The 22,183-nt window shown below is 52.2% G+C and overlaps 1 protein-coding gene across 1 annotated transcript in view; it reads left to right on the top strand.

The window, feature by feature from the left end:
- The window catches only part of ANKH (ANKH inorganic pyrophosphate transport regulator), a 110,221-nt gene that overhangs the window by 63,731 nt on the left and 24,307 nt on the right, over positions 1 to 22,183 (top strand). Inside the window, exons 2-8 of the mRNA XM_040977424.1 lie at positions 1,860 to 2,076; positions 10,819 to 10,937; positions 12,074 to 12,157; positions 13,732 to 13,902; positions 15,485 to 15,619; positions 17,800 to 17,892; positions 20,784 to 20,879. Of these exons, the coding sequence (XP_040833358.1) occupies positions 1,860 to 2,076; positions 10,819 to 10,937; positions 12,074 to 12,157; positions 13,732 to 13,902; positions 15,485 to 15,619; positions 17,800 to 17,892; positions 20,784 to 20,879 (915 nt within the window). The remainder of the gene's footprint in view (positions 1 to 1,859; positions 2,077 to 10,818; positions 10,938 to 12,073; positions 12,158 to 13,731; positions 13,903 to 15,484; positions 15,620 to 17,799; positions 17,893 to 20,783; positions 20,880 to 22,183) is intronic.

The raw sequence follows: 22,183 nt of genomic DNA, 5'->3' as shown, positions 1-22,183 counted from the left end.
ATAAAAGTCCTTCCTTCATAAATCTTGTGGCACTCCCTTCCTCCTGCCCCCTGCATTTCAGCATCTCTGCGATCAGATGCACTTTGCCATCAATGGCATCCAATTATAGTTGGAAATTTCTTTTTCTGAATTAGTGACATATAAATTAAAAATGTGCCTTACACTTGATAGAAGTCTTAGACTCAAGGAAATACAATAGATTGGGTTTGTCGTTTGTCGTGTAGCATGGGCCTTATGTGTTGTTTGTGAGTGTGTGAAGGTTAGTTCTTGAATTTGTTCATTGTCGTCAGCCTTTCTTTTGAGCACCTGTTGTCTCACTTTGTGTTGCACATCTTAGCGTCTTACAGCCTGGTACCCAGGCTGTGACTGTAATCCTGCATGTGTCAACAAAATTATCCACAGCTATTTGATTGACAGAAATAGGAATTAGGAAAAAAAAATTTATGTTAAATGTAGATTTTATATAGAAAGAAAGAGAGAGAGAGATCTTCCATTTACTACATTCCCCAACATGTCCACAATGGCCAAAACTGAAATGATCCGAAGCCGGGAGCCAGTTTTTTCCAGGTCCCCCTCGTAGGTGTGCAATCCTAAGAACTTGGTCCATCCTCTGCTGCTTTCCAATCCCATTAATGAGCTGGACTGGAAGTGGAACAGCCGGGACATGAGCCACGTGGGGTGCTGGCACTGCAGAGTGGAGAATTAGCTCACTGTGCCACCACGCCTTCCTTGTTTCTTTGAGTTGAAGTGGCAGATTGAGTCTCTGGGATTTATGAATGGGCGTCTGTCTCCCTTAGGTGAGTGACACATGACAATGACTTGGCATATTTTTGTGAAATATGACTACAGTGTGGATTCATGTCATCCTACATTTGTCAAAACCTGCAGAATATACAACAGTGAGAGGCAGCCCTAATGAAAAGCGTGGGCTTGGGCTGGAGTGAGTGTTCTGTGTCCGTGTGGTTCTTGGGTTGCAGTGAATTGGCCTGTCTGGCGTGGGATGTTGACAGTGGCTGTGGCTGGATGTGGGGGGCAGACGCCTCCCATCATTTCGTCTCCGTTTTACTGTGAAGCTACAACTGCTCTAACGAAGTCTGTGTTCACTGTGTATCTCCATGGAAAGCCGACTTGCCCACTCAGCTGCCCGAGTCTCAGGGTGCAGGAGATGTTCTAGAGAGTTCTGAACATGTACCCCTGCTCTGTGTGCTGTAACTTGCCTCTTTGGTGAGAGAGTGTGGAGATGTTATCCTGCCAGGGTCTCTGATGGATGGTGTTGAAAGCAGGCAGAATGTTCTGGAAATGCATCTTCCTGAGCATGCACTGTGCAGAAGCTCTGTGTTTAACCTGATGGTGTCAGAAATGTATGTCAAGTTACTTACCCATTGATGCAATAATAAAGTCCTTCCATGTCATCTTTCATAGCTTATAACTCACTCTGTGCAGGAGAGATTATACCAAACCAGGCACAGTATTTAAGGTTATACACACACACACACAAAGAGAGTCATCACCCACCCCAAGATAAAGTGGATGACTCATTTCTAGGATAACTGTTGCATCCTAGAACATTAGATTCAGTGTGCAAACTAAATATTATGTGTGTGTTATTAAATCAATTAACTTTAAACCAAAACCTCTTAGGTTTGTTTTTGATATTAACAGAAAATGCTTGCTGTGTTGTTTTCTGTCATTCTGACCTCAATGAACAGGTGTCTCCCCTCCCCACCCCAACGTTACTCCAGGGGAAGCTCACACTTGTGCCTTGCTCAGGAACCAGGGCTGCGGAGTTGCCTCCGGGAGCCTGACTGCCAGGGCGGAGGGGCCATTTCTGACGGGTGCGTCATCTTCTCCCCTTGCAGGCTTTGAACCGTGGCATCGCCGCCGTCAAAGAGGATGCTGTGGAGATGCTGGCCAGCTACGGGCTGGCCTATTCCCTGATGAAGTTCTTCACGGGGCCCATGAGTGACTTCAAAAACGTGGGCCTGGTGTTTGTGAACAGCAAGCGGGACCGGACCAAGGCAGTCCTGTGCATGGTGGTGGCGGGCGCCATTGCCGCCGTGTTCCACACGCTGATAGGTAAGGCCGCACTCAATGCCTGTTCCATTCCACTGACGGAAATACTGCTGGGTTCTTGGGGGAGGTTTGTGCAAAGTGGAATTGAAAGGTTAAGTTTACTTCAGGGCAAGCGTGCTTTTGAAATCCATGTTTAGGAAAAGTCTTAAGATAAAATAGATAATGTAGCTTGGAAAAACTAAGTGTCCTTTGCAGAAATGTGCACCAAAATTAATCCATGATCTTTGAAATCCTTGAAATATCCTCGGGTTTACTGGAATAGAGGACTTGTCCAAGAGTTATCAAATACCACTCAGGAAAATTTCATCAGGGGTAGAAGGAATGCAATTTCTGTGCCCAGCTCAAGAACATAAAATGCAGGGTTTTTCTGGAAGGCTGCAGTTTCATGTCTCCCAGGCCCAAGAGCAGAAAGGTGTTGCTTTTATTCAGAATCAGTGATACCGCTGCTCTCCTTCAGGTCAGCGAAACATCATGTGCTTTTGCTAGAGACACACGTACATTATTTATTGCACAATCTTATGCACTGCTTTTTAAACATTTATTTACTTGCAACAGAGAGACAAACTTCCTATCCACAGGTTTACTCCACAGACACCTGCAACAGCCTGCCCAAAGGGGAAGCTTGCAGCGAGAAACTCAGTGCAGGCCTTCATGTAGGTGATAGGAACTTTTCCGCCTACACCATCACCTGTGACCCCTCAGGGTGTGCGTTAACCAGAGCTGCAATCAGGAGCAGCTAAGTACTCCCACAGGAGAGGCAAGTGCATTCATCTGTAAGTGGAATGCCCACCTCTTAAATCTTAAGATCAAGGGGCTGGCTTTGTGGTGTAGGAGCCATGTGGGAGCCGTTTTGTGTCCCAGCTGTTCCACTTTCCAACCCAACAACCTGCTGATGGCCTAGGAATAGCAGTGGGTGATAAACACAGTGTGGGCTCCTGCCACACACGGGAGACCTGGCTGAAGCCCCAGGTCCTGGCTTTAGCCATAGTCTGGCCGTGGTAGTCCTCTGTGGAGTGATCCAGTGGTTGGGAGGCCTCTCTCTCTGTCTCGGACTTTCAAATACATCTTTTAAAAGATAAAATAGGATAATTATCATTTAGAAGTAATGCTTATCAGCAGCAAGAACCAGTGGTGTGATTTTGTTCGTGAAAGTTAATTTGTGCTAGGCCTTCATCATGCCAACTTACTCAAAAAACTGGAACCGCCTTGGCCTCCCCTGTTCGCTTGCAGCCAGCAAGCTGTGTCCTTATAGGAAGAGGCCTGCAGCTGAACCAAGACCCAGAAAAGCACATTCCATCCAGGCTGAGCCTCAATCTACCTCTGCTGTCCCCCAGGCCCTGGGTTTCCAAACCTCTAGCTTGAAAACAACTTTGCTTACCTGGCATTAACAATTGAGTGGCACATCCATTGAAGCCTGTTGCATAACACACTCTGAATGACCCTGAATCAAGCCCATTGTATACCTTACAACTGTTGCCAGTGGGGAATAAAGCAGGCAGAAGATGAACAGAAATCATGCACGACGCTCCCTGTGGCAGCCAGTGTTTGCTCACTTAATTGTCTATCTGCAAGCAAATAGGATGAGGCCTTTGTGGTTTCCCTCTGCTTGCTGCAGACAATTCTGTGCTAAGAACAACCTGGAAGGGAGCAGGACCACACAGGCAGCTGCAGTGTTGGCGTGAGCTGCCTGAGTGATGCAGCATCAGGTGGCCATGTCCCGAACGCCCATTCTGGCCCATCTGGGCCATTTCCAAAGATGGTGGAGTGATTGAGAATTCCATACTTCTTTTTTTTTTTTTTCATAGTTAAATTCATTCCCTGTTGCAATTACTCTTTTGACATGAACTACCAAACAAATCTAACATTCTCTATTTTGGCCACAGCTGAATGAAGTTTTGGGGCTAATAGACTTCTAGAGTCCATGCCCGTGGGAGAGAAGGGCAAGGCTTCCTGTGCTGTGCAACTCCGGGTGGGGGAACCATGCGGTCACTGAAGGGAATCCAGCCTCCGCTCCTGAATTCCATCTCTCCTTTGCAGTCTTAAAGTAGAATCACAATCCAAGACCTAGATCCAAAAAGATCCCACATCCAGATCCATTAATAACTGCCTTGATAGCAGTAGGTATGTTTATGGCCTCCAGTTCTTAATTCTTGCATTAAACACATGTTTTCTTCTGATGCCAAGAAAAAAACTTACCAGTTTCTATATTCTTTTATTCAGGCAAAACTAATTTCCTTAAACATTTTCCTGTGCTTCAGTTCTATCAATTCTGTCACAGTAGACATGATTTTTTATTTATTTATTCCAAAGGCAGAAAGGGAGGGAGGGAGAGGCAAAGAAAAAGAGTTGAGAGATTTTCCATCTGCCGATTCAACTCCTCAAATAGCTGCAGCAGCCAGGTCTGGGCCAGGCTGAAGCCAGGAGCCAGGAACTCCATCCTGGTCTCTGACATGGGTGGCAAAGGCCCAAACATTGGCCATTTTCTTCTGCCTTCCCAGGAACATTAGTAGGAAGCTTGATCGGTAGCAGAGGATAAGGGGCTCAAAGCAGGTACTCATCTATGAGGTTCAAGCATCCCAAATAGCGTCCTCATTGCTGTGCCAATCGCCTGCCCTGGTTCATTCTTGATGAAAGGTCAAGAACAGAGGGGAGGTAGGTACTGAAGGCTCAGTGGCTCCTTAAGTAGGCGGGACTGACTGGTACCCAGGGCAGTTGTTGGGAGAAGGCTGGCAGAAGCTATTCTCAGCCCATGAGAGGTTGTGAGAGATGGCGCAGGTTAGCCAAGGTCAGCGTACACAGAAGGAGAGAGCAGAGAGAGAGCCAGAAGGAGGGAGGGGAGTCAGGAGAGTGAGCAGTGGTGCAGGGTGAGTCCTAGCACAGCCGGGGTCCCCTGGAGATGCTTGGACACAAGCGGGCCTTGCTTGTGACACCTCAAGGACAGCCCAGTTGATTCAGGCAGATGTATTGCATGTATGGTTCACATAGCTTTAACTGGGGATGTTCCACAGATTCTGCTTATTTGCTTCTTGAGAACTTCATGGTGTCTTAAAAAATTGTTTCCTACTTAGGAACGTTGTCTGTGCTTTATAACTGCATTGTCTGCTTGGCTGTGACTGATGGGTGCCTTTAGTGTCGCATGAGGCTTCCAGGCACTAGTGCAATCCTGGTCCCTGGAGTATTCTATTCCCCCTTTAGGTTTGTCCCCAGACTGAACCTCAGCACCACATACTTTACAGTATTTACAATCTACTGATCCCTGGACAGTTGTCCCTGAAAAGCAATCTCAGATATGACCATCTCCAGCTGTGAAAAATCAACTTGCAGACAGAGCTCCTTCCGCCTACACTATGCCCTCACTGTACACCTGCCAGCAGGTCGCAGCAAGACATGGAAGCAGGCTCAGGTCAGCAGCATCTGCTGTGATGAGTTACCAGGAGAGCCTTCTCCCTGCATTGGCTGTAGCCAATACATTCCTTTTTCTTGTATTTCTTTTCTGCTGTTTTCTGCACCCTGGTGGTAAGTGAGGCATTCTCCCCTCCTTGAGACTTTAAGACCTGGGCTTGGATTTCCAAGGACAGGCTGCCATGGACTCCACAGGCACTCCCCAAGGAATGTAGGGAAAGATGCTTCCAGAAAATGCACTGCAGCGTCCCCATCCTCCCAAACCTCTTGCCATGTGTTGGATTGACAGTTTGAAGGCTGGAAGAAACAGAGACTGGCACCTCCATCATTGCCCCTTACGTGCACACCCGTAGGTGCCTCTAGACCCCAGAATCACAGGAGCCAGAGGAGTCTTCCTTGGCACTGATTGAGCAGCTACCAGTAGGTGTCCCTTTCAAGCTTACTTTCAGCCATGACTTCTGAACTCATCCACAAGATCCACAAAAACCTGAGAACATACAGTTTTGCCAGCCTGTAGGCCTCACAGAGCAGGTGTTCTTTTATACCTGGCTTTTGCTTTTGCCCTTTCTTTCTTCTTTGCTTCCTCGCTTCCTTCCTTCCAATGGAGTCTGTGAAAGGGAAAAACTTGCTGGCCTTGCATTTGGGTCTTCGCCCTTCTGGAAGTTGGCATCACCCGCCCCCGCTGGTTCACAGAGACACAGCCAGTGTTGCTGTGGCTTTGGGCTTTATGGACATGTTGATCTTCAGCAGGGATTGTGAGTCCGCGCTCACGTTCTGGAGAAGCCCACAAAGGTGGCGGGACTCAGGGCACACAACATTGGCAGCTGCCTCTGCTGCTCCAGTCGTTTTGACATTGTGTCCATGTGCCAGTCTTTTAAAAGTTTTCCGTTATTCATGTGTTGTGAAAGAGCTCAGTAAAGGGTGAGTGGATGCAACTTGACATAATTTATCCCAACAAGGGTGGTGGGAATGAATAGCCGTTTCAGGATGGTTTCACAATATCTTATGTAAAATAAAAACCACAGTGGTACTTAGTGGCTCAAAACATAAGCATTTAACTTGGTTCACCAGATTGTGGGTCAGTGGGGTGGTTCTTTGGGATTTGGCGATGTTTGTGGTTCTGTGGTCAGTTGAGGGTCAGAGCCTGCTGGCCAAGGATGGCCTGTGTGTGAATGGGGGGCTTCCCATGCTGACGGCAGGCCGGCCCCACAGCCTCTGCCGGGCAGCTTAGATCCCCAGATAGTCTCTTGTTTGACCGGGCTCCAAGAGAGAGGTAGAGAAGACACGTCAACCTTTTGAGGCCAAGAACCATTCATTTGGTGGCGCATCCACTTGATGGACATGGACCACTGATGGTTGTTTATGCCACTGTGGTGCGCCCATCTCCTAAAACCCAGCGTAGAATTTTCCACTCTTGCCATCCTGTTGGTGCTCAGAAAGTTTGGATCTTGTTACATTCTGGATTTTGAGTTTGTAAACTAGGGATGCTGCACCTGTACATGGTACACCCAAGGCTAAATGCTGAAATTCAGCCATGACTGAAACAGGTGCCTGGCAACAGTGAGACACAGCTCAGGGCTCTGTGTTTGGATGTGCGGAGAAGGGACAAGGCCGTGACCTCCCATTTCCGTCACTCAGGTTACCCATGGCTGTATGACTTCTCTCCCAGGCCTCATCAATGCCTGCACCTTGCACTCCCATGCCATGTACACCAGCATTGCCCCATCTCGTGTAGGCAGCAGTCCCCATCACAGCTGACCTCACTGGCCCGGGTGCCTGATACCCACAGCACACACAGCATATGTTTGCTGGCATGATTTACCCATGGGCTGCCTGGCATGCAAGACACAAGCTCTCTTGTGAGAGAATGCATCAGAAAAGCAGAGAAAATGGATAGCCTAACTACCTTTTCTGAGACACTGCTGCGCTGAGGGAGTTTGAATTTGCCTCTTAGAAACTCAAGTCCCGTTCCTGAGACGAGGTGGGGAGGGCTCTTCCTTGTCCTCATGGGAGCTGTGACTAACGGTCTTCTCTGGTTTTACAGCCAGCTTGAGTACCAGCTGCATGAACAGGTTTGAGAGCCACTGGCCCACAAGGCGCTCTTCAGCCTGGCTGGCCGAGGCCGACGAGCCACAGGTTATGACGGCCTTTGCTGCCACACGTTGTTTGGGCAGGATCACAGCTGTGTCCCTGGACACTTGTCATGTCCATGTCCTTGTGCTGTCCCAGCAGCATCAAACCTGTGTGCGTTGCACCTGTTCAGTCTCATTAACTTCTATGTGATAAGAGTTCTGCTCTCCAGGAGGAATAAAGCCATTTCAGAACAGTATTCCTAAAGCAGTTTCTGTAAGTTGAAGAAGTTGAAGGTTACTACGTGTTGCCAAGGCAGCTAGCCTGGTAATTACAGACTGCGTGCAAAAGACATCAAACAAATTGCCCCCAGCCAACAGCTCTGGCTGGAAACAGCTCAGGGCCACTGGAGGAGGGAGTTAGGGAGCAGGGAGAGATTGAGTGAGAGCAGTGGCTGCAAGTTTTCCTACACAGCTTCAAGTGGAAAACAACATTGGCACTTGATAATCTGGCTTCTCTACCAGGTGGGGCAGGAGTCAAAGAAGTAGGAAGATTGGGGAAAAGCACATCTTTGCTTGGCTCGCACATCTTTCCTGTAGTTGCTGCAAGAGAAGAGAAAAATGAATAGAAGGGAAAGGAAATGTATCTCACCTTCTCATTAATCATTTCTTCACGGTGACAACTCTCCAAATCCCTTCTCCAATTGTGAAATGTACAATATGTTTTTGTTAACTGCTGTCCCCTGTGGTGCGAGAGAACCAGATCTTACTTCTCTTACCTATCGCACTGTATGCAAAACATCACCTTGCACCCCACAGGTATGTACAATTATTACATCAATTTAAAAAAAGAAAAAAGCTCACCACACATAGCATACCACAAACAAGGGTCTCTGCCACACCCCTGCCCCTTGGCTGTCAGAGCAAGTGGGAGCCCTCAGCAATGCTGCTGGCCCTTGGGGGACAACAGGGGTTTCTGTGGAAGCCTTGGTTCTGGCACTCTGGTTAGAATCTCCTGCTCAGCAGGTGACCTTCCAGGGAGGGGCAGCCGACTCCTCCAGGTCCCTAAATTCCCGAGCAACAGGTGCAAACCGCACACCCTGCTGGCATCGCCCAAATGCACGCATCAGGCCACTCCTCCCCGCCAGGCCAGACTCTATCAAGGGGCTGATTCCAGCTGCCTGTGTTAGAAGCCGTTCTCGGGTCACCTAGCAGCACGACAGCCCTCCAAGACGGACACAGGAGACGATTGCCTGGTTGTGCGGACATCACAGAACACACTCGATGAGCTAAGGACACAGTTTATAACTGTCCCATAACCTGGACATTTTCAACAGCGGAAATGCGGCTCCTCGGGCCACACACGGAGCTGTCAGCAGGCTGGCTTTCTGCTGAGGCTGTGAGGGAGGGTCTTCCCAGACCCCTCCTGTCATTGCTACAGCTTTGTACTCCCCAGCTTGGAGAGGCTTTGCCAGGATGTTTGCCACCTTCTTGCCTGGTCTCCCTGGGTAAAGTGCCCTTTAAAGAAGGACGCCAGGCATTGGCATTGGAGCTAACCTGCTCCTCTGTGACCTCAGCTTATCTAATAATATCTGCGCTGATTCTGCCAGGGAAGGTCCCGCCCTGAGGCCCGGGGTTAGGCTGTCAGTGTCTGGAGTGTAACAGGACATAGTTCGGCCCATAGCACTGCTGTTCAGGGTCCCCCGTCTCTCGGCAGTTCTGTGGTCCCCCGGGTTTGACCCTGTCACCGAGGCCACTCATCCTGGCCAGGGTGTTCCAGCATGTGAGCTATTCATAGCCAGCCCCATGCTCTCACACTTGGCCTCATGTTGCATGTTCACCCAGCCTTCACCCGCCCTGGCCACCCTTCCCAAGGACTGTGGCCTCTGCACGGCCAAGCCACCCCTGGCAGGTCTCTGCACAGTGAGCGTTGGGTGACTGGATGAAAACAAACACGCAGATCCACAGCAGCAAGGCTCAGCCCTGCCCGTGGGCACGATCAGGTGGCATCTCATTCAGCTTCGTGTGTGTCCCGGCGCTTGTCTTTGCTGCAAACCCAGCTGGCACATTTCTGCCCAGGCTTTTCCCACGTGGGAGATGGAGTTCCAGGTTCCTGACTTTGGCCCACACTAGCCAGTCTCTCTCTCTCTCTCTCTCTTCCTTTCTCTCTCTTTCTCTTTCTCTCCCTCTGTTTCTATATCTGTGCCTTTCAAAGTAACACAAATCTTAAAAAGCCAAACAAATAGCCGCCTACATGCCATGCCTTGACAGAGCTATACCTGAAGTTGCCATTGCAGGACCAGCAAGAGTGGAAAGGCACTTCAGTGAAAAGGTGTAGTAATATTGTAGCATTTTCTTTTAATAAATGCTTAAGAAAATGTGTACACTTCTAGCTTCAGGTCTACCCACCAAGCATTCTTCTCTTCTATCAAAATAAAACAAAACAATGGAAACCACCCAAATACACAATATAGGAAATTGAATAAGTTGATTTTTTTTAAAGATTTATTTATTTAGTACAAAGTCAGATATACAGAGAGGAGAGACAGAGAGGAAGATCTTCTGTCCGATGGTTCACTCCCCAGGCAGCCGCAACGGCTGGAGCTGAGCCAATCTGAAGCCAGGAGCCTCTTCCGGGTCTCCCACGCAGGTGCAGGGTCCCAAAGCTTTGGGCCATCCTCGACTGCTTTCCCGGGCCACAAGCAGGGAGCTGGATGGGAAGTGGGGCTGCCGGGATTAGAACCAGTGCCCATATGGGATCCCGGGTGTGCAAGGCAAGGACCTTATCCACTGCATCATCGCGCTGGGCTTGAATAAGTTGATATTAAGTTGCCAGAGGAATTCAGTTCACTGAAGAGAATTAAGTGAATGCAAATGCAGAAGCGTGTCATGGGAAGAGTCTGATATTCAAGGGTATTTCAACAATTATATGAAAAATGGAATTAAAGATTTATTTCATTGTAAAAATCCATGCACGGTTTCTCCCTTTCCTTCATTTTGCATGAATTTGTTCAAGATCTCTTCTGTAAAATAATCTCATTTTCTTGTGAAAATATCTGCATGAAACAGCCAGGTTCTTGGAAGCCTCGGCGTCAGCCCAGCTCTCCTCTAGGGAAAGGGGAAGATTTTGCATGCATCTTCCTTTAATTGCATTGCCACATTTTCCAGTCTTTGTTTGATAAACAGATATTACACTTTTAATTGACCTCAAATTTTTGAGGTTAAAAGAACGTCTTTTTCTAAAAACTGCCCTGCATGTGTTTGACCCTCCCAGCTTACAGCGACCTGGGCTACTACATCATCAACAAGCTACACCATGTGGACGAGTCCGTGGGGAGCAAGACGAGGAGGGCCTTCCTGTACCTCGCCGCCTTCCCCTTCATGGATGCCATGGTGAGTGTGGGCGGATGGGTGTCCTTGCCAGCTGTGGGCAGGTGCATGTCACACCGTGTACCATCTAATCCCTGTCACATGGCCAAGTGAGTGATACCAAGAGCGTTGACTTCCTTGGCTCACTGATCTTGGGGACTCTTTATCTGGCAAAGCTGAAACTCTGTTCTCATTAAACAGGAACTTCGGGAGACCCCTCCCCAGCCTCAGAAAGCCACCATTCTACTCTAACTCTCAGTCTATTTTAGATACCATCTGTGGAAAGCTGGACTCCCTAACATTGCCGGTCCCAGGGATTCTGGATAGGGCTCGTTTACCTGCCCCCTCCCCGCCCAGAAGATCCCAGTAAACAAGGAGCAAGTATAAGGAGCAAGTTGCATGTACCCACTCCCACCTGCTCCCTCCCCCCCCCCCACATACAGAGTAACTGAAGGCCGTGCAGCTCTCATCCAGATGGCTCGCAGACAACAAAACCCACGAGGCACTATAACAAATGCTAACTATTGCACTCTGCATCTCTCATACCCGTGGAACCAATGAGGGGGGCCAGGCAGCTGCTGTGTCATCTTGACATGGGCCTGGGGATCAGATCGAGCTTGTCTGAGCTCAGATAAAATACAGTATCTGTGTCAACCCAGCCACATTAAAGACACCATCAGATGTTCCATGCACCTGCTGCCCCTGGGTTCTTCATCACCAACTGTCATAAGAGCATCCATCTCTTCACTGCCCTCGTGGACCCAAAGCCTCAGAAGGGATGCTACCCCAGCATGAAGACAGGAAGTGGTAGAGCTGTCACTGGCCCATGCAGCCCTGCTGAGACTCAGTGACCCTGCCCCAGCAGGAGCCCTGGCTGCGCCTTTGTGGCCAAAATTGCTGCTTCTAGCCGTCCACACAGTTCCAAGACAAGGAGGCTGTCACCTGAGGTCCGTCCCACGTGCCAGGCACACTACCCGTCTGCAGGTGCCTGCAGTCACTCACTGCACTTTCAGCTCCTGCCTGGATCTGGTCTACAGTTAGAGTCATTACCCACCAGTGCTGCCAAGGCTGCGGTGGTGATTCTGCCCCCAGGGCCGCCCAGTGCAGCCTACCAAGGGGTAACTAGCCCATCTCATGCCTGATCCTTTCCTCTCTGGCAGGCATGGACTCATGCTGGCATTCTCCTCAAACACAAATACAGCTTCCTGGTGGGATGTGCCTCAATCTCTGACGTCATAGCTCAGGTGAGTTGATCGGCATGTCATTCGGAGCTGGGTGGCTGGGTACACAGCGCCCCCATGGGACAGACCCCACCGTGCCTCATTTGCATGGAGCAGCACCCTCGGTGTGCCACCTGCCTGCAGCACTGTTACACCAACTGCTGCCTTCGCAAAGACTTGCTGCCTGAATGTGAAATGCAAGCGGCCTGCGGCCAAAGCCGTGTCATCTTTCTAGGCACCAACAGTGCTTTCAGCTCCGAGTGTGGGCCTCTTTTTGAAGTGTGTGCAATACATGTGAAATGACCACACGGTCATGGCTGGACCATTCTGGGATAATTGTAGGGTCGCTGTGTGCTCGGTGATGCCCTCCATGTGTCTGACAGCGCGTGTACTCTGCCCCTTGCTGCCGGGGCACACTGGGAGTGTTGGAGGATGCCCACGGTAGCCACTGTCGGGGTGGCTCAGGTAGCCCCCACACAGATCTTCTCCCACGCTGGAGATGACCCTGGCAATCAGCTGGCCTGTCTTCTGTGGTCTGATTGGAAGGCCTGCATCCCCCAGTCTGCGGTTCAGTTTGCTGATGTCTGGCCCCAGTTTTCTGTACCTTACTCTTTCAAGGGAGCCACACGAAACACTCATTGTAATCTAGGAATCAGACTGTGTTCTACAATAGGAGACTAGAGAAAATGCCTGCTTGGAGGAGCGGCTGGCAGGGATCTAGAAGCTTCCTTCCACAGTTGCAGTTCTGTCCCATGAGCGATTCCATGCATGCCCCACGCCTAAGGACACATAACCCTTTCAGAATGCTCCCTTCGTGAAACAACTTCCTGTTGAGGTGTTAGTGCTTTCCTAATGACAAGAATGAAACCCCTGTGGCAGGCACTGGACACAGCTGGCAGGACACCCGCAACCCATCTGGGAGCTCATGGGTTCAAGTCCCAGCTTGGTTACAGACCCGATCTTCCTGCCACCACACAGCCTCAAGGGCAACAGGTGGTGGCACAAGCATGAGTCCCTGCCACCTGCCTGGGGAGCCTGCCTTACATCCCAGCCTGCTGCCTTAGCCCAACCCAGCCCTGGCTGCTGAGGGCATGCAGGGGTACACCAAAGAAGAGAGATGCCACATTCTCCCCCGCTCTCTCTTTCTGCCTTTAAAATGACAAAGGAGTTTTACGAAGTTTCTGAAAATGAACCAAATAAATTACATTTACTGCATGGATCCCTGTTAAGGGTCATTTAAATTAATTCCTCTCTGTGCCCATGAACACCAGCTGACAGAATTCTCCGGTGTTTTTGTTAGTCTTCGTGTGCTATTATTAGAGTTTTCTAACTTTGAGAATCCTCTGAGAGATGAACCCAACTGCCCCACTCATTCTAATCACTCAATTTGAAATCAAGGAAACACCTCTTGACTCAAGCCTCGGCTCCAGCAACTCGCTGAGCATTTGTCGATGCGTGTGTTACTGGAAAAGGAAAAATAAATATATTTAAAAAATCTTTAACTGCCCAAGATAAATATAGTGGGCATCTCAACGGAGAAGACAACTTGCCCGCCATTGCCTCTTCCCTCTGACCGCTCCTGCTTTGCCACCCACCAGGTTGTTTTTGTGGCCATTCTGCTGCACAGCCACCTGGAGTGCCGGGAGCCGCTGCTCATCCCCATCCTCTCCTTGTACATGGGCGCGCTGGTGCGCTGTACCACCCTGTGCCTCGGCTACTACCGGAACATCCACGACATCATCCCAGACAGGAGCGGACCAGAGCTCGGGGTATGTCCTCGCCGCGCGACGGCTGTCTGTGTGCATCTCTGCATAGAAGGACTTTGCCTTCCTCCTTGAAATAAGCCCGTAGGGGAAGGCTGAGCTCCGTGGTGTCAGGTCCAGAGGGCAGGGTCCCCAGGGAAAGGCTGCCGTAGGGGAGCAGTGTCACGGCAGGCCAGGGAGCAGCTGAGACGTCCACGGCCCCTCTTGCTCCATATTCTGCCTTATTCTCAGCAGAGGCGTGAGCAGCCGTGGTGCCTTTGCATTCCCATCTTCTAATTGTCCTCTTCACAGCCAGACCAAGGCTTCATGGTGTCTTCACTGGCCCGACACAGCGGCTTACTCAGATTCCTTCTGGACACATTAGGGGCCACAGGGCAGCGTGAAAGGTTGTGGGCTGTGCCCTCGCGAGCCTGGCATCCCGTTTGACAGAGAAGCCTGGTAGGCACAGAAGCAGCAGTTAGATGTGAACCCAAGGTGGGCTCGCGCTGCCGTGGGAAGCGAGAGGAGGGGTGCAGCATGGTTTCCGGGCGCCTCCGTGGAGGGCCAGGGTTTGCCCTGTGCTTTGAGTGTTGAGTGAGCGGGAAGCATTGGGCGCTTTGCCTTGCAGCCCTGTGAGCATCCTAAGTGCACACAGCACCTGGCTCACCTGCTTGCTGATCTGCCAGCCTGCCAGATGGGAGGCAGACCTGAGTCATCCTTCCTCGCCTTCGTGTCTCCATGTCCTCAGCTCCATCCCCCGGCCCCTGCCCCTCTGACCGCACAGTACTTTGGTCACATCAAGCTTGATGACTCCTGTCCTTCACTGAAGGTCAGACCACCTAGTTATTTCCACCGCTAGGCGACCATGTTAAATGGGTCTTGACAATAACACCCTGGCTGTTACTGTTCAGCCACAGCGAAGGGAACAGATCGCAGTGGCTGAGACAGTCCCATGATGTAACCTCTTCTCTCGGATACTCTTGCTGGCAAAGCCACAGTGAGCGGAGAGAGCCGGGCTTGCAGGACGTCACCCACGTTAGCTGCAGAACCTCAGGAAGCTGCTTCTCCTTGCCCATGCTTTCATTTCATACAAGCTTCAGGACGGTTTATGTGGCATCAGTAAGAGCTTTTCAAGAACCTTATACAGGGCTGAATAATTAGGTCCACTTATGGGAGCTGACTGATTCCAAAATAACTTATAGTAATTTTTCCATTATTATTTCTAAGAGGTGCCTCCTTCTGACATGGCTTCTAGCCAGTCCATTTGATGAATACACAAAGACTAGCTTCAAACCAGTCTCCCAGGCCACCGAGTCTGGCTTTACCTCGGTTGGTGGTTTCCTGTGTGGGAAATCGTGGCGGGATCTGTCAGGCTCCCCCGTGTGTTTTGGTTTTCCTGCAGTTTGCCGACCATCTGAGTTCATTTCTAATAAGCCTGTACATTTCATTTGGATTGCACCTGGCTTTTTTCTTTGGAGACGTTTCCTTCCATCACTGCTGAGTGAGTTAACTCATGAGTGACATACCAACGGAAAGCCTTGGTTCCGAACTGCGTTTCCCGTTTTCCCTCTGTGGCTTCATCAACTCATGCCTCCATTCCTCAATGCAGGGGGATGCGACGATCAGAAAGATGCTGAGCTTCTGGTGGCCCTTGGCCTTGATTCTGGCCACCCAGAGGATTAGCAGGCCTATCGTCAACCTCTTCGTCTCGCGGGATCTCGGGGGCAGTTCTGCAGCCACGGAGGTAGGGACCTGCGAGGCTTGAGGTGCCTTGGTGGGGAGGGGACGGGGCAGGGATCAGATTCATCCCCAGTTCAGCTCGCCGTGAAGCCGTGGAAACCTCTCGGGAGCCTGGAGTCAGGGGGCAGCTCCTCCTGTGATGGTGGGGGGAACACCTAGCTGCTGCCTCTTACTCACTGTGTGAAGAATAAGGCACAGCAAAGGTAAAGACCCAGCAGCGGCTGGGAGCGGGGCTGGGTGGGATCCAGGCTTCCTCCCTTCCACCAGCGGCCAGTCCATTTCCCATGAAGCCAGAGCACGATCCCGTCCCTGTAGTTGCAGGGGAGTAGGAGACGGGCCTTGTGGTGGCAGAAGTGACAGTGCCCGGGGAGGGGGACAGGCCGATGACGCTGTTTTGCCCGTCTTCCCCCTCCCGATCGTCATCCCCCCCGCATGTCCCCTCTAGCCCAGTGCCACTGTCTGTGCCCTGCCATGGCCCACCCTGTTCCTGCAGTCACTTGCACCCCACGGCCTCCAGCCAGCCGACAGCTGACACTGGCTGGCTCAGCTGTTCCCTTGCTTGAGTCAGAGCAAATCGATGACTTCAGCTGGGTCCCATCCCACTGCCTACTGGGGAAGTCATTCAGTCCCTGGCACTGTGGATCCCCCCTGCGTCCTGGGGGCCACTCGTTTGGGCCTCCTGGTGATGTTGTTTTTGCAAAGGAGCCACCTGGAGCCCAGGGCTGTGCTGACAGGCGTCTTCTGCCAGGCCCTTCTTGCCAAGTTCCAGGCCCTGAGAAGCAGCGCAGAAGAGCCGGGAAGGAAAAGCCACACACCACAGCAGACTGCCTTCCTTGCTTCCATGGGCCTGGACTTGTGGAGTTTTGTTTTTAAGATTTCTTTTTATTTGTAAGGCAGATATATAGAGAGGAGGGGGGACAGAGAAAAAAGATCTTTTATCTGCTGGTTCGCTCCCCAAATGGCTGCAATGGCTGGAGCTGAGCTGTTCTGAAGCCAGTGGGTCTGCACTTGGAGTCTCCCTTGAGGGGGCAGGGTCCCAAGGCTTTGGGCCGTCCTCTACTGCTTTCCCAGGCCACAAGCAGGGAGCTGGATGGGAAGTGGAGCAGCTGGGATATGAACCAGCAACCATATAGGATCCCAGCACTTGCAGGGAGAAGATTAGCCAACTGAGCTAATACACTGGGCCCTGAACTTGATTTTGAGTCATGAATGCCATTTTGAGTGGCTTCTATGGCACAGTGGCTTTTTCACTTGAATGAAGTCCCCTCGTCTAAGTTACTCAGTGCAAGAACTCCATTTTGCATTGAAAAAAATTGAGAACAAATGATATTAGCCTTTTCTCGATTGCCCACTGAGGAATGAAGGGAGAGTCGTGGGGGGCAGAGCTGACCCCTGCTGAGGGTATACTCATAGGCCAGCACTCCTGGACAGTTTTCTGATGCCCCAATGTGATCACTGTCACAGTCACACTGGGGCATCCAAAATGCAGGTCCCGAGAGGGCCACACCTGCTTCATGACAAGGTGAGAGTTTGGATCCAGATCCGTCTCCTCCAGTGCCCTGCCAGGCCGTGCCACACCGCAATTCCTTCATGCATCTGGGGACTTAACCCACGTTCCTGCCATCTGGGCATTGCTGCTGTGTCCATTGAAATGCGGAAAGCCCTCCCTTGTTCACCAGCTGCTTGGTGTCAACCCATGCCTGGTGTGGATGTTTGCATTCATTTTTCTTCCTTTGCATTCATGATAGAAACTTCTTAGCACAGAAACACGCCAGCAGAGGAGGCAGAGCAGCAGGTGGCTTCCCAGCATGGACACTCGGGAGGCAGGGGGTACACGCTGGGGGCCAAAGGGGAAAAGACTCCTGGTCCCACGGTGAGACTAGAGGGTTACATCTGGCTGCATGAAAAGAATGATGGTTCTGGGATCTGGCAGTGTGGGGTGCAGCCTTGGTCTCCCCAGCTAGTGCCCCAGTCCTGTTTCTGGTTGAGTCCACATGCTCTAGGTCTTGTAGCCACTCTCCAGGCTCGCTTGATCCACTCTTGGGGTGTCCAGCTAGCTGCTGTCCTGCAGCTAGCCGGTGCTTGTCACCTGTTGTGGCAGGATCTGCCCCGTGACAGGTGCTTGGCAGGGACTGATGACCTTGTTGAAGCCCACAGTGACCCTGCTGGCCCTTCCTCTTGCAGGCGGTGGCGATTTTGACAGCCACATACCCTGTGGGGCACATGCCGTACGGCTGGCTGACGGAGATCCGCGCTGTCTACCCAGCTTTCGACAAGGTGAGGCCCGCGCACGCGACGTTGCATGCCCACTTTTGCCATGTGATGGACAGAGGGCTCCGAGTAGGGTGGGTTTGATGTTTCTGCATCCTGCTCCCCTCTAACACGGCTAACATGGCCATGGCTGGCGGGAGGAGGGTTGTAACTGCGGAACGTTTTCCTCCCAAAACAGCAGAGGCAGATCTCGGCTGCCTTTGCTCTGCCGCCGTCATGCTTTGAGCGTTGAGGTTTCCATGGTCACTTGTAGCTGATGCCTGTGGAGACACTACTTGCTGGCAAAAGGGGAAATAAATTCTTAGGACGGATGAACATGTCAGGTTTTGTTTCTGCTGTAAATAGGCAGATCAGAAAGGCTAGAAGGGGCTCTGAGCCTCCCTAGTGCTGGACTTCCTGCGGCCCCCAAACTAGCTCCCTGGGGGTGCAGGCAGCTACACACGTGAGGCCAAACCACAGGCTGCCAGCCCTCCCTGCATTGCACGGTCACGTGCTTTGGAGAGTCCTCTGTTGATGGGCTTCGGGGAGGAGGTCAGGCCCCCAGAGGGTGAGGGTACAGAGCCTGTTGATGGGCTTCAGGGAGGAGGTCAGGTCCCAGAGGGTGAGGGTACAGAGGAAGCTTCTTACCCTCCACCTCGACCTTGTACTTGACCCAGGGGATCCCCCACCTCCCGCTGACAAATCTTTGGGACAAGCTGCTGATGGGAGAGCACCCGCTCCATAGACCTCTCTCCACACTAGTGCCTGCTTATACAAAACGTGCACATTCGCACACACACATGCACACACCTGCCCACCCTGGAGGTCCTCCCCGTGCTCAGCCGCTAGGCTCCTCTCCAGATCCCCTCCGCCTGCCTCTTCAGTGACCCGCACACTCGCCCAGGAGGTGTAGCTCAGCTTTGCACACACAACCTCATGTGAGGTGGGCTGGCCCACCTGTCTCAGAACTGTGCAGGTGGACTCGTGCACCCTCCAGCAGACACAGGGGAAGCAGAACTTCTCCCAAAGCATGCCCCAGACCCCTGGCACACCAGCCTCTGGCACAGACACATGTCCCTTGTAGGGGACTTGACCCCACGGGCACACGTCCCTCGCAGGAGAAGTAGACGCTTTGCGTTTGAGTGAGCCCAGCTCAGTCTGTGGGTAGAAGTCTCTGTCTTCATTTCAAGGAACACACATGTCCTCACCGATCCTAGAAAACCAGAGGGCATTGGGACCTCCTGGTTGCACAGCTGTTCTGCGAGAGTTTCTGACAAAGCTAGATTGGAGGAGCAGGTGCTGAAGGGTCAGACCGACCCAGCTGAGACAGTCCCAGGTGAACTTGCTTTGGGCCAGTAATAAAGCTTAACAATACAGCGTGTATTGGTTTCAGCAGGAGCCGCCAAGAAAAGCGTGGTTTCATTTCTAATCTCAGAGAACAGGAGCCGTGCAAAACGTTCCTTTAGCAAGCCCACCTCTAGATACTCAAAACCCTACTGAAAGCCCACCCACTGTTTGCAGACACCCCAGGGGGCCGTCGCAAGCACTGTGTGTGCAGCTTGCTCCCGGTATCGCAGCCGCAGCTGGCTGCGTCAGCCATTGATGTCCTCAGCCCTTTAGGGTGTTCTGGGGCTGAGAGACTGAAAGGCTCCCTCGCGCTTTCGGGGGCTTCAGCTGCCCACAGGGAGAGTGGTTCCACACGTGCGGCTTCTCCACTGCCGGGCTGCCTGCAGGGGCGTGTTTGTGAGCAAGCGAGCAGTGACGTGTCATGCTGATCCAAGCCTCGAGGGCCTGTGCAGCTGCACGTGGCATTTTACAGACGACACTGGCGCTGCTGCCGTTCCTTGGGACATTGAGGCAAGGTCGCCTGACTCCTTCCAGCCCCATCCTGCCCGTCCCCTCCCAGCAGGGCCCCACCGTCACAGCACGGGGACAGTGTGGGAGGAGTTCTTGCGTGGGCACTGTGGCTGATGCTTGGCCGCAATGGCAGGGGCTTTTCAGAAAAGCAGCTAAGTTCTAGAGGTGAGAATTTATGAAGGGCCTGGGCCAGGGGCAGCCACCAGGGGAAGGGCTTTGCAAGGTCGCATTGGCCCCCAGCTCCAGGCAGGGCCCACACCCATCCCAGGTGGGGCCTGGCGGGAGCTGCAGTGGTACCAGCTGTGGAGGATTTGTTTGTGATCCTTTTGCCTGAGGTTCAGGGTCTGGTTCTCTGCTGGTGGTTAAGGAGGAGGAGGAGTCGGGAGAGGTGAGATGCATTCTCGGGGGTGGGGCTAGGGTGGGGGATGAGCCAGCCCCCTGCAGCATCTGGGTCTGCTCCATGAGGCTGGCAAACCAAGCCAGGGCACGGCCTCCCAGGGAGCGTGCGTCACAGGACACAGCACCTGTCGCATGGGAACCGTGGGAAAGAAGGCGGGGACCAGTGACAGCCTGGCGGGCAAAGGTCGGGAGGCTGTGGGATGGGGGAGGAACAGGGGCTGTGATTAGGGCGGAACAAAGCACAGGTGTGAGGGGCAGGGCAGGAGGCCCGGGGCGGACGGGATACAGACACAGCAAGGCAGGAAGAGGCGTGTGGGCTCAGGTAGGCCTCGAATCCCCTGTGGGGTGGAAGCCCTTCTGGTAGGGAGGTGAGCTGGGAGGTCACCCAGCAGAGCCCTGCATTTCAGGAGAGGCATCGGCTGGCTGGGCACAGTGTGCACTAGGGCCAGGTCTGGGAGAGGTGGCTGGCCCAGCGCCACATGGAGAGGGCAGCCTCAGTCCCCACTGCTCCCTGGGGAACATTCAAGTGCTGGAACCCAGCAGCTCTCTGAGCGAGACTCGGACTAAACAGGCTGCCCTGTGCCATCCCCGGGGTGTGGGCGGTTTGGCCCAGGACCAGCCAGAGCCCAGCCGTCCTCACCACTCTGCTCTACTTTCCCCAGAACAACCCGAGCAACAAGCTCGCCAACACGAGCACCACGGTCACCGCCAGCCACATCAAGAAGTTCACGTTCGTGTGCATGGCCTTATCGCTGACGGTAAGCAGGGCGCCACTGGCTTCCGCGCTCCCCTCGCTCGCCGTCTGTAAACGCGGACATCCCCACATTCCAGGGAGAAATCTGGCTTCCAGCATGTGGGGTCCGGTTAGTTAGCCACCTCTTCAAAATGCCTTCTTCCCGACCTGGAAGTGCGTGTTACCAAGGAGGCCGCGGGCTCTCAGAACGCAAGGTGGGCGTCTGGCATTCCTGGGGCCTCGTGAAATGCCACACTGGGCCTTCAATTGACATAGCATTCTTGTCTCACTAGAAAATGTCCAGTCTCCCCACTCCCCTTTTTCTGAAAAACCATTTATTTATTTTCTTTGAAAAGTCAGATATACAGAGAGGAGGAGAGGCAGAGGGGAAGATCTTCTGTCTGCTGACTCACTCCCCGACTGGCCACAACGGCCAGAGAGCTGAGCCAGTCTGAAGCCAGGAGCTTCTTCCGGGTCTCCCACATGGGTGCAGGGTCCCAAGGCTCTGGGCCTTCCCTGACTGCACCCCCAACCCCTGCATGCCAGAAGCAGGGAGCTGGATGGGAAGCAGGCCCTGTTTGGGATCCCGATGCATACAAGGTGAGGACCTCAGCCACTTGGCTACTACCGTGCCCAGCCCCTTTTTTAAACCCCCAGGATCAATTTTGTAACCCTGTCCTTTCCCTAAGTGTTATTGGTGTTATTTCCATTTCTTTGGTTTAAAAAAAAAATGCTTTCTACTTATATTAGGCTGATAGGGCCTGCTCCCTGTGCACCTGCAATACCTACTTAAGGAGTCCCTCTCAGTCCCAGGCCCTGTGTGTCCCCAGAGGACAGTGTCAACAGCAGGGATCTCACTGTGCCATGGGCAGGGCCGTCAGTGTCCATGGGTACAGCCTCCTGCCTTTGTCAGACTCGGCGGGAATCCATGTGTACATGTGCTTGCTCTAGAACCCGGAGGATGTGGTGTGCAGTACGGAGTTCTTCAGAACATTCCTTGGCAGTGGCAGGAGCTGGGGGTGAGGGCTGGGTACGGAAGAGCGGGGCTGCCGGTCTCAGCCCAGTGCTCCTTGCCAGTTGTCATGGCTGCTGTTTCCAGGGAGTGGCGTTGAACCCTTGCACGAAGAGGTGCTCTGTTATATCCAGAATGGCCTGGGTGTGTGTGAAGGTCTGCATCCCTAACTCTTAAGGCATTGAGTCATGCTGATATTAGGAACATGGTAACCATTGTCCTTCTGGTCGTCATCCCAAGAGCCATTAGCTTGATGTGTCCTGTTAGTGTACCTGAAGTGACATGGATTGAACGTTGTTGTTGTTCAAAACAAGTAG

The sequence above is a fragment of the Ochotona curzoniae genome, unplaced genomic scaffold (assembly GCF_017591425.1).
Source record: "Ochotona curzoniae isolate NIBS_2020 unplaced genomic scaffold, NIBS_Ocur_1.0 contig_2754, whole genome shotgun sequence".
In the NCBI taxonomy this organism is placed as follows: Eukaryota; Metazoa; Chordata; class Mammalia; order Lagomorpha; family Ochotonidae; genus Ochotona; species Ochotona curzoniae.
Note: the sequence above shows the minus strand (reverse complement) of the source record. Positions and strands in the feature narration are given on the sequence as shown.